This window comes from Aulonocara stuartgranti (assembly GCF_965226115.1).
Source record: "Aulonocara stuartgranti genome assembly, chromosome: 11".
NCBI classification, from domain to species: domain Eukaryota; kingdom Metazoa; phylum Chordata; class Actinopteri; order Cichliformes; family Cichlidae; genus Aulonocara; species Aulonocara stuartgranti.
In genome coordinates this window covers 1,643,044-1,655,023 of record NC_138947.1, presented here as the reverse complement: position 1 = coordinate 1,655,023, position 11,980 = coordinate 1,643,044, and the positions used below count along the sequence as shown (strand labels likewise).

The 11,980-nt window shown below is 42.9% G+C and overlaps 1 protein-coding gene across 1 annotated transcript; it reads right to left on the bottom strand.

Moving 5' to 3' along the window:
* Nucleotides 1-383: 383 nt before the first annotated feature.
* LOC309717864 (putative C-type lectin domain family 20 member A) lies at nt 384-7,785 on the bottom strand. Its single transcript, XM_082552741.1, has 5 exons — nt 6,032-7,785; nt 4,708-5,067; nt 4,296-4,622; nt 1,473-1,570; nt 384-1,082 (listed from the first exon to the last, which is right to left on the bottom strand). Exons 1-5 carry the CDS (start codon nt 6,210-6,212, stop codon nt 945-947), a joined length of 1,104 nt encoding a protein of 367 aa, XP_082408867.1. The 5' UTR covers nt 6,213-7,785; the 3' UTR covers nt 384-944.
* Nucleotides 7,786-11,980: the final 4,195 nt, after the last annotated feature.

Below are 11,980 nucleotides of genomic sequence, written 5' to 3'. Positions count from 1 at the left end.
GGTACTCTGGTCTTAATGTGGAGTTTTATCAGACTGTGAAACACTTTGTGTTTTAAAACAGAAAATATTTGATCTGAATTTATTTTGAAAATCACCGTCACACAGCCGTCTCGTCGCTTTCACAGATTTTTCTGTGAACAGATGAGCAGCAGAAGTTTTCAGCATTTTACATTCAGATGTTTCACAAACTGTTGGATTGTCTGTCTGGGATTTCATAGCCAGTCATGTGACTGCTGTCCCGCCAATCAGCTTCACTGTATGTGAGACTCTTATTGTTTAGCATTAAACTTCATGTTGTCTCAGCCTTTATGATGTGTGTTACTGCATCAAATTCAAAATAAGAGCATAAAAATGAAGCAACTGAAAGTTCTGACAGGACAATAAAATATCAATAGACTTTATTGAATAGAGTTTACAATGAAGATGGATGCAGAGCCATGACTGTAGTTTACAGAATCAAACAGCAGCAGAGACATTTCTGAGACAGAAAAATGTATATTTAATATGATAATAGAGAGCATAAATGCGCGATTCACTGACATATATGGCATATCTACTGTTATATTGCTGGGTGCTCATTTGAACTATAAAGTATGAAGTCAAAAAGCTCAGACATCAGGCTGCTCTGAACACTCAGTTTCACCTTTTTCTCCTCTTGAACTTTCATATGTAGAGACAGGATATCATGAACATTTATATCTGAGACACAGAAGGTCCGCCCACCCGCTCACCTGCAAACTTTAGCTTCACCAATCAGAAGAAACAAAGAGGCATAAAACAGCTCATCAGACACTCTGATCTGAGCTTAGGATAAAGAAGGATGATTTCCAACTGTCAGTCATGCAAAGCTACGCTGTTACAGTCCAGCAGTCAGAGTACAGAGATGGAAATAAGTTGAATTACACAGCAGATCATCTGAGGAACATCAGCCAATAACGTTCAGACTAAACCGACCCACAGTCTTCCTTCTCACTGTAAGCGGCTGTCTCCTCCTCTCTGTGGAAAACCTTCCCATCAGGCTGCGTCCTCCACCTCAGCTTCACCTCCTCAGTGACTCCTTGCTCCACCAGCTCCTCCCTCACCTGAAACACAGTTTTCACACATTAACAGAAGCTCCTCATTAATCAGCCGTTGTTTCTGTAGTGAGCAGAAAACGTTGTTGGTGCTGTTTCTGGGGGAAATGAACTAAATGAACTGGCTGGGGATGAAACTGAAGTCTGGAATTAGGCCTCATTGCCTGTCATTGGTTCACGTCGTCTCCTCACAGCAATCTGAAATTAAGTGACTTCTTCAAGTTACCAGTTAAAAAGGTTAAATAATACAAATGGATGGGATTGCATTAAACGAGCCCCGTATCTCTGCAGCTGTGTGCTGTCACGTGTCCCTGAACCTGCACAGACTCACTGCTCTCTATCATTTCACAGTAGTTATAGCGGTCTGTTCCTTGTATCGGGGCCCGTGTGACCTCTGACCTGCTGCAGGATGGATTCTTGCACTGTGGGGTCGTTCAGGTCTGCAGATCCCGCCCTCAGCTGAACCTTCACTGACCTCAAGGCTGAAGGTTTGACATCTGCAGAGAAAGAAAAGGGCCATTCAATTCAATTCAATTTTATTTATACATCACTAAATCACAACAACAGTCGCCTCAAGGCGCTTTATACTGTGCGGTAGACCCTATAGTAATACATATAGAGAAAAAACCAAGCAATCAAATGACCCCCTATGAATAAGCACTTTGGCGACAGTCAGAAGGAAAAACTTTTTCCCTTTTAACAGGAAGAAACCTCCAGCAGAACTCAGAGCTCAGGGAGGGGCGCAAATGGAAGAACGCAGTCTTACATATTTGTTTAATATGTGCGTTGAAGGACATGTCCTGGTCAAAAATGACTCCAAGGTTCCTCACAGTGTTACTGGAGGCCAAGGTAATGCCATCCAGAGTAAGAATCTGCTTAGATACCATATTTCTAAGCTTTTCAGGGCCGAGTACAATAACCTCAGTTTGATCTGAATTAAGAAGCAGAAAGTTAGCGGCCATCCAGGTCTTTATGTCTTTAAGACATTCCTGCAGTGTAACTCATTGGTGTGTGTTATCTGGCTTCATGCACAGATAGAGCTGGGTGTCATCTGCATAGCAGTGTAAATGTATGCTATGTCTTCTAATGATGCTGCCTAAGGGAAGCATGTATAATGTAAAAGTGCTATATAAATAAAATTGATTTGATACTTTACTTAGGCAATCAAATTAAGATAGATTTTATGTTGTTGGTTTTAAAGAACTGGATGGATATTTTAATGTATTTTTTATTTCTATTTTTCAAGAGTTGGAGAAGTGCCCTTTTTTCATAACTTGGCCTACCCTTTTTAGTTTTGTTAATATTGGCAATAGTGAGAAGTACTATGGTTGGATTCAAATGTATTTAACATAGGGCATCTAATTAAGGTAAATGTCATGTTTTTAGTTGGTAGAATCTGATGAGCAATATTTTATTTTATTATTTTTTATTTTGTTTTTCAGTTTTCCTCCTGAGTGATTGCCACCTTAACGTGGTCAGGGGGTTTGTGTGCCTCAGTGACACTAAGATCTAGACCTGCAGAAGCTGAGCCTTCAGGGGGGACACCCAAGTTGGTCAGGTTTTAGGGTAGAGGTTTGACAAAGTGCAATCCAATTACATGACAAAAACAGTTATTCAGAGCACCCCACATTCGCCTCAGCTGCCACCATGTGCCCCCTTTACATTTCTGTCTGCCCCCTCATATATGCCTGTCTAGAACCAGCCCAGCACACCTCCCCCTCGGCCTGTGCTTCGAGGTTTCTGGTAGTTAGAATGACTCGGGGGTGTTGATTCATTTAAACTAACATAATCATCCTGCTGCAACCAGGTTTCTGTAAGGCAGAGTAAATCGATTTGTTGATCAATTATTAAGTCATGTACTAACAGAGACTTGGAGGAGAGAGACCTAATATTTAATAATCCACATTTCACTGTTTTACTCTTTGGTTCAGATGTGGATACTGTATTGTTCTTTCTTTGTGATTGTTTATGTTTAAGTTGTTTGTTTCTGGTTTTAGTTTGTTTTTTGTCTGTTTGGGAGCTGACACAGTCTCTATGGAGATGGGTTTTTGGGGGGTAGCAGGAGGAGAGAAGCTGCAGAGAGGCGTGTAAGACTGCAACTCTGCTTCCTGGTCCCAACTCTGGATAGTCATATTTTGGGGGGTTTAATAAATTTGTCCATATTTCTAGAAATGAGAGCTGCTCCATCCAAAGTGGGATGGATGCCGTCTCTCCTAACAAGACCAGGTTTCCTCCACAAGGTTTGCCAATTATCTATGAAGCCCACATCGTTTCTGGGACACCACTCAGACAGCCAGCAATTTAAGGAGAACATGCGGCTAAACATGTCACTCCTGGTCTGATTGGGGAGGGGACCAGAGAAAACTACAGAGTCCCACATTGTTTTGGCAAAGTTGCACACCGATTCAATATTGATTTTAGTGACCTCCGATTGGCGTAACCGGGTGTCATTACTGCCGACGTGAATTATGATCTTACTGAATTTACGTTTACCCTTAGCCAGCAGTTTTAAATTTCCTTCAATGTCGCCTGCTCTGGCCCCTGCCGGTGTCTCTAGCTTCACATGTCTGAGAACAGAATCACCAATTACCAGAGTTTGACCCCCGGCGGGTGTGTCGCCGAGTGGGGAAAAACGGTTAGACACATGAACGGGTTGGTGGTGTACCTGGGGCTTCTGTTTAGGACTATGCTTCCTCCTCACCGTGACCCAGCCGCCCTCTTTCCCCAGCTGCTTGGGGTCTGCCGGGGAACAGCTAGCGGGGCCTACGCTATCTTCGGCTGCACCAGCTACAGGGGCCTGGCTAGCTATGGGTGAATGAAGGGTGCGAAGCCGAGTCTCCAATTCAGTAATCCTGGCCTCCAGAGCTGCAAATATGCTACATTTGTTACAGATATCATTACTGCTAAAGGAGTAACTAAACATCTGACACAATGAGCAAGAAAGTGCAGGAGGGACAGGTGAAGTAGCCATGGTGCACGTGAAGATTATACTATGAAAACAGAAGTTATCTAAAGGTTTTTAATTAAATTGCTACGCAGATAAGCTACTCAACTACTACTTCCTGTTCCTGTGTTGAAACAGGAACAGGAAGTGATACTCTACCGCAGACAGAGCAAACACTAAATGACAGCGCCACCCAAAGCATCGGCAGTGCTGTGCCAAGAGTGTCCGGATGAGCCCAGGAGGACCAGACTGTGCAGAAACACAGAGGACAGACTCACCTCTGGAGCAGAGGAAGGGGCGTTGGTCACTACAGTTATGACTGTTGAAGGAGCCTGTTGATCCGACTATTGTGGCACAGTTTACGCTGTCATCAGGCTGCCCGGGCCCCCACGGCAGGTTGGAGGCTGTGCTCGAGTTTGACCACGTCCAGTATTTTCTGTACAGTCCAATCCAGGCTGGATAATAAAATGGCAACATAGAAGCGACCTGGCTGTTGTCCTGCGTGTTGGTGATGGTGCTCAGGTCTGTGTAGTTCTGTCTGCAGTAAGACTGAGCATCAGACCAGGTCGTTGAGTTCCTCACCGGGATGTGTTTGTTAGTCGCAGCTGAAACAAAAGATCAGACGGATTCAAACCTGCAGCTAAAATGTTCAGTTTGTCAAACCCTGGTACCAAAGTCTGAAACACTCACCGTCATAGCAGACAAAGTAATAAGTAGCTGAGCACGGTCTTGTGGACCATGATCCATCACTAGATACTGTAACACACTCATTGGTCCCTGGCTGTCCCGGTGACCACATGTTAAACCAGGATGACTGAACTGGACCGAGGCGAGACCATTTCCAGCCGCTCGTGGAGAGTCCAATCCACGCCTCGGTGCTCCCCGCCCTTTTCTGGGCTTCCTGGATGAGAGCTGAGCTGTTAACGATGGCGAGGTCAATGTACTCATCTCTGCAGTATTGCTGAGCATCGTTCCAGGACTTCTGCAGGTCAACCAGGTGGAGCTGTCTGACTAACTGATCAGACTGAAGATGGCAGACCATCACGTAACCTGAGAGGACACGAGTCAGTCAGCGCGGTCACAGACTCACCTCAGCTCGACTATTTTAGTCATCAGGAGAATAAATTCTTTACATGCTACCACAACGCAAACTTTTTGTTGACATCTTTAAAGACGTGAATATATGTTAATATATGTGTCCTTCAAAGGATGTGTAACTCGTGTACTGGTTAAAAGCTGTTTTACGGTGCCTGTGGACACCTACACACTGGTTTCCTGCTCCAGGGCGAAACTCTCACATCAGCTTAAAAAGCTGCTTTAACAGTGCTAAGTTTGTTTTTCACTCTGGCCTTATTGCACATGTATTTGGACGATTTTTCCTCTTCAGTGTGCACAATGAAGGAAAACGACGTGTTAGTGGTCGAGGCTCAAAGCTGAACAACACGTGCACTAGGGCTGGGCCATATTATACCGTTCACGGTAATACCGGTACAATGTTAGGCAACAATAAGAAAATGAAATATCATGATAAATATTTTTGGTCATATCGCCCTGCTCTAACGTGCACACGGACGTGGTAAAAGCAGTCAGGATCTTTTTCAGCGAGCTGACGGGTTTGCAGCGTTTCAGGCTTTCAGTCAGATTTCTACACAGAAAATAAAATCAAGACGTGTTTTTCTCAGCAGTGCACACAAACAGCCACGTTCATGCACTGACTCTTCCCTCCTTTCTTTCTTTACTCTTTTACTTCACTTTATACAAACTCTTACAAACTACCGACTATTAAACTGTCAATCAAACTTCTAACTGGACCCAAAGAAACCTTTAGAAGTTTAGTTGACATGACAAAGGTCTTTGGAGATTGTACGAGTGTTCCTGTGACTGCTTGAAGCTCGTTTACAGACACCTTTAAAATAATCCCTATGGAGCAGTTCACTTTGTGCTTTCTTTGATTTTCTGACATCAAAAGTTTTATTCAAACTGTAAATGAGGCGACTGAGATGAGTTCACAGACCTGAGAGCAGCAGCAGGATCAGTCCACACCTCTTCATGACTGAGAGCTGAAAAACTGTGAAGACGTCCTCATGAATCTCATCTGCAGCTGCTCGTTCATTATTAATCATAACACTTAAAGCAGCATCAACAAAGAGGCAGCTGTCTCTGTCATTCACTCCATTTCTATCTAATCTAATCATTCAAACAAAACTATCAAACATATTCAACATTTGAAACGTTCAACTTTAAAAATGTTGTCTTCCTTCAATTATCATCATTTTGTTTATTAGAATACCAGACAATGAATGTGTGAGATTATCAAATAAACCAAACATATGCAGAACATACCCGACACGATGAGACGTCTGTGCAGCTGTGACACAGTCAGAACTCTTCATCTGATATAAATGTCATCCTCGCTCCTCCTCCCACGTCCATCAGAGACTTTGTAAAAGTGGTTTTTTAGAAAGCAGCCCAGTGTTCATTAAAGTGCATTTGTTTAAAGATGCTCAGAGTCGTTTAACTGAAGATGACTTATTCAAAGTTATTACAGATGCAAACAGACTGACGTCTGCCCGACCACTTCAATGTTCCTTGAATAATCTAAAGAATTTGGAAAGAAAAGCATCTGATCTTCTTTAATTTTCTTGAAGATGTTTCATGCGAGAAGCTTCTTCAGTTTTAAGGTCAATTGGTGGTGAGTGCCAGATTTCCAAGCTCTATGGGAGTGTCCCCTAAGGGGGTCATGGACCCGCTATTGATCCTCTACCTAATCACACGGGCCAAGGTGTGAAAACGGGTTTGGGTCACAATCAGCCAAGAGTTCGGGTGAGCTCACTGTGAAACTTAGCCCCACCCTATCATGTGATTTCCTGAGTTGAAATGGTTCATGATGTGAGCGGGCATTAAGGCGTCTAGGAAGGATCACCAAACTGGCTTATTGATGGCAGACAGTTGGTGTCGAAAGCCTCTGTTCAAAGAGGGTTGTTCATTGTGGACATAGATGGCTTCTTCACTTGTCTTTCAAACCATCTGTCTTCTCAGTCCAAATTTTGAACATTAGTGTCCTTGAAAGAGTGACCTTTGTCCTTTAGATGCAGATGGAGAGCCAAGTCCTGTCCCGCCAAGGTGGCTCTTCTATGTTGTGCCATGCCTTTATGAAATGGCTTTTTGGTGTCTCCAATATAGAGTTCTGAGGATTTTTGAGATCCCTTCCCAGACACCTTAAAGCCCACTCCTTAGAATACAATGACCTGGATGACTGAGAAACCTCAATTTTCCAGCTGACGTGGCAGGTCCGACTTAAAAACTCCCACTGGTTCAGAGGTAGCTGAGGCCTCCAGCTCAGCCTCTGGTTAGGCTCCGGGCAGTTTCTATGAAGGAGCCGGTTGAGCCTCACAAAACACATTTTCAACACAGTTGTTCAATAAAACATTATTTATATGCCCACAATTGGTGTGGCAGCAATTTTTCACACCAGCCTATTAATCAACCAAAGACCCAGACAGACTTTTAATTCATTTGAAAGCCTGATGCTTCGCCTCGTCCACCCCAGCTGTGAAACTCAGAAACCAGTCTTACTTGTTATCATCTATCGTCCACCTGGGCCTTACACAGAGTTTCTGTCTGATTTCTCAGACTTTATATCTAATTTAGTTCTGAGCTCAGATAAAATAATTATTGTGGGTGATTTTAACATCCATGTAGATGCTAAAAATGACAGCCTCAACATGGCATTTAATCTGTTATTAGACTCAATTGGCTTCTCTCAAATGTAAAAGAACCCACCCACCACTTTAATCACACTCTAGATCTTGTTTGAACATATGGCATAGAAACTGAACATTTAACAGTGTTTCCTGAAAACCCTCTGCTGTCTGATCATTTCCTGATAACATTTACTTTTACAATAATTGATTACACAGCAGTGGAGAGTAGACTTTATCACAGTAGATGTCTTTCTGAAAGCGCTGTAACTAAGTTTAAGAATATAATCCACCCACTGTTATCATCTCCAATGCCCTGTACCAACATAGAGCAGAGCAGCTATCTGGACACTACCCCAACAGAGGTCGATTATCTTGTTAATAATTTTACCTCCTCACTACGTACGACTCTGGATACTGTAGCTCCTGTGAAAACTAAGGTCTCAAATCAGAAGTACCTGACTCCGTGGTATAATGTTACCCTGGAAGTGGTTTTATACTGGAACAGGTAAATCAACCGTCACAAACTGGGGCACAGGCGAGCCTGGTGTGGGGAAGTGTGTGACGGTATCTGCATTGGGATTCTGGTCGACCAGAGACTGTTCAGAAGAGAAGCACTTCATCTGTTACAGCGGTGAGTGGCATCGGCACCTAAAAGCACCACGACGAAGGAACAATAGTCTCTCAGATAGATAGATATATTTATATATTTATATTATTATGTACAACTAAAACACATTTAGTCGAAGAAAAGATATCATGATCAGCATTTCTTAAAAATATCAGTTTGTAGTTTAAAAAAGGCGAATGTTGTTGGTGAACATTTCCAGCCTGTGCTCTGACTCTGTCTGCTCGTTTCTCTTCCAGGTGATGCTGGCCGTTACATCCTGGTGCAGGACTCGAGGAGCTTTCATGGCGCTCGGTCCTACTGCAGGGAGAGGTACACAGACCTGAGCACCGTCAACAGTGTGGTGAACAACACGGAGATCGTGACTCTGCTGGCGTCAGACATGTATGATAGTTATTCAGTGAATGGAAATAGATGGCTGATTCCCTCTTTGTCATATGCCTGGATTGGTTTGAGCAACAGCTGGGAGTGGTCCGATGGCAGCGACGTCCAGCTCCTGCCTCTGACTTTGCAATCAGGAGATGGGGACTGTGTGATGGTGGACCAATCATCATCATCGTTGCTTTTCCAGCCAAACTGGGGCACAGGCTTTTTAGGATCTCGACCTTTCTGACTTTGATAACATGTCGTATTTCAAACAAGCGGGAAGAAAATGTCCAAATACACAACTGTTAAACATGTCACTGAGATCAGTGGAGACAAGTTTGACAGTTGTGTGTCTTTGCTGATGAGATACATCACTGGGGAAGAATGAAATTCAATCATCCTGTGCTGGTTAGAAATCAGTCACTGTGTCTTTATCAGGTTATAACGCTTTCTCTCTACACTGTCAATAATCAGTCTCAGTGATTGATTAATGAGGAGCTTCTGTTAATGTGTGAAAACTGTGTTTCAGGTGAGGGAGAAGCTGGTGGAGCAAGGAGTCACTGAGGAGGTGAAGCTGAGGTGGAGGACGCAGCCTGATGGGAAGGTTTTCCACAGAGAGGAGGAGACAGCCGCTTACAGTGAGAAGGAAGACTGTGGCGGTTTAGTCTGCACACCAGGAAGTGACATCATCTGCTTTTACACTCAGCTCTCTCTTCATAATAAATATTATAAAATGTATTTAAACCAATTTATTATTGTTTTTTTAACATCTCCACATGTAACTGAGTTACATGTTTAAATGGAGCCTCGTTTGCTCTCACTCTGGTCATTTTCTTGCATAAACAAAAACACAGTGAGGACTGAAATATGATCATCTTTATTTGGAAGAGAAGCATCCAGTCTGCTGAACTGGAAACAGTTAAAATCATCCACATAATAAACATCTGCTCCTAAATCCTCTCTCAGAAAAGCTTCGTACATCATGTAAAGCCAGACGTAGGCTGAAAGTGTTCATTCAGGTTTATTTGTTTAAAGATATCAGGAGTATTTTCTTAATGCAAAAATCGGCCTTATTCAAATTCATCTGAGAAGCAAACTCAAACTGACCTCCATCAACCACCACATGGTGAGTGAGCTGTGAAACCATGAAGCCAGACTGAGGTCATAAACAGTAAACATTGCTCATGTATTCATCCTCTCTGACTTTCTTCTGCAGTTTTAGTCTGTAAGTGTAATAAAGCTTTTCTCACAGCATCAAACCTTGAACACGTCTGCTGCATCAGGTCTCAGGTTTGTGTCTTCATTTGAATGTGAAGCAGAGTTTTGCATGCGATCACTGTGTTTGCATGGCTGCGTCACCGCCTCAGTGATATCTGAGTGAAGCTGTAACCATTATAATTCTGGAAAGGGCGGAAAAGCTCAACTGCTCACACACCAGCGGATATCTTTCATTCAAAATGTCATTTTAAACATATCCAACACATATATTTAGTAATAGTTCCTCACTGTTTGTTAAAACTGCAAATGTAACAGTTGGATTCAGCAGTTATTGTGAAAATGTAAACAACATGATCAGCAATGATGTGCAAATCAATGAAATGAAATCCAGCTGTGCTGGAGCAGAGATTTAATTTCATTTAAGATTTACTTTCCAATTAAATCTATGATTACTTCAAAAACAGTTGGAAAGCAGCACTTTAGGGTTCAATACCCACTAGGGCCAGGTGTTACCTTTCTGCCCTTCCTCTGTGGTGGTTAGCCTTTGGTGAAATCATTCAGGGGTTTGACAGGTTTTGGTCAGTCCTTCACAAACTGTTGATAGTACCCTACAAAGCCTAGAAAAGACTTGAGCTCACTGAGTGTCTGGGGTCATGGCCAGGTTCTGAGAGCTCTGAGCTTCTCGGGATCAGTCTCTACAACTTTGCTAGAAACAATGTGTCTCAAGTATCGCACTGAACTTTGGGAAAAGGAGCACTTTTGGGGAGAAAGGTTCAACCCATATTCTCCCACTTGCTGAATGACATGTAGAAGCCTGGTTTCACGTTCCTGCAAAGAACTAGAGAACACAATGATGTTGTAACCCAGTGAGTTTACACGACTCAGTAATGCAATACAACATTGTTATTGTTAATTATGATTCCTCATTATTCTGTTAATCACTGAGTTGAGCTAAAGTAAATCAATAATAACAGATAAATAATATAAATATGAAATAAAACCCCAAAGAGTTTATTTAACACCCCTACTGGTTAGGAAGGAACAAGCCCCGCCTTCCCCGGCTCTGCACCGTCACATGTGCTCAGACACAGAAGCTGTGTCCCAAAACGTCGGCCGGATCCTTCGGAGGACCCGGCCTTCGCGGTCTACGTGGGCCGGGTCCTTCGAAGACCGAGAAGGCCGGAAGTTCGAGGCCGTGAAATGGGACGGTCTAGCCTTCAGATTAGCGTCAGCGCTGTGTGGGTGGAGTTTAATAAACTCGGCCGTCTGCTCCTTGCTATCTAAAATATAACAGGACACTGGAGTAAACTCTCGACCGTCTCACACTTCTGTTTAATCAGTTTTCTGTTTGACGTTTATTCAGCTGTGTGAAAATCCCGGAGGAACCAACCCGATGGATTAATAAAGTTTTATTTAATCTAATAATCTAATAACTTTGATCTCAGCCAAACGATTTACTCCGGAACAAATAAAACACAGAAAAAAGGAAAGTTCTCCGAGTGACTTCAATATCATGTTTAACCTGAGTAGTGACAGAGTGGCGGTCTGAAAACGATGAAGCCGGGAGTCCGCTGCTCTCGCCGGCTGGAGTGACCATTGAACCCCCCGGCTCGCTATCGAGCTGGTGGGTAACAGACGTCTCCGAAAACGTCGGCGCACTTTTGCAAATATGCGATGTCTTGATAAACCGAGCAGATATTTGAAGTTTGCACAGCTACTTTCTCGCCTGGAAATATGCTAAAAGTTTATTTTGTGACCCAGAAAGATTAATAAGAGTAATTTTAAAACTTAGTAGCAGCCGCTATTGTTGGAAACTGAAATTTGGCTGGGCCGTGCTATGAATTCTGTGATATGTGAGAAGGAAGACTGTGGGTCGGTTTAGTCTGCACACCAGGAAGTGACATCATCTGCTTTTACACTCAGCTCTCTCTTCATAATAAATATTATAAAATGTATTTAAACCAATTTATTATTGTTTTTTAACATCTCCACATGTAACTGAGTTACATGTTTAAATGGAGCCTCGTTTGCTCTCACTCTGGTCATTTTC

Coding starts and splice junctions, on each gene's coding strand:
- LOC309717864 (XM_082552741.1), bottom strand. CDS start 6,212: ATGATTAGATTAGATAGAAATGGAGTGAATGACAGAGACAGCTGCCTC. Junction 5,068..6,031: donor GATCCTGCTGCTGCTCTCAG/GTCTGTGAACTC, acceptor GTGTCCTCTCAG/GTTACGTGATGGTCTGCCAT. Junction 4,623..4,707: donor TTACTTTGTCTGCTATGACG/GTGAGTGTTTCA, acceptor CTTTTGTTTCAG/CTGCGACTAACAAACACATC.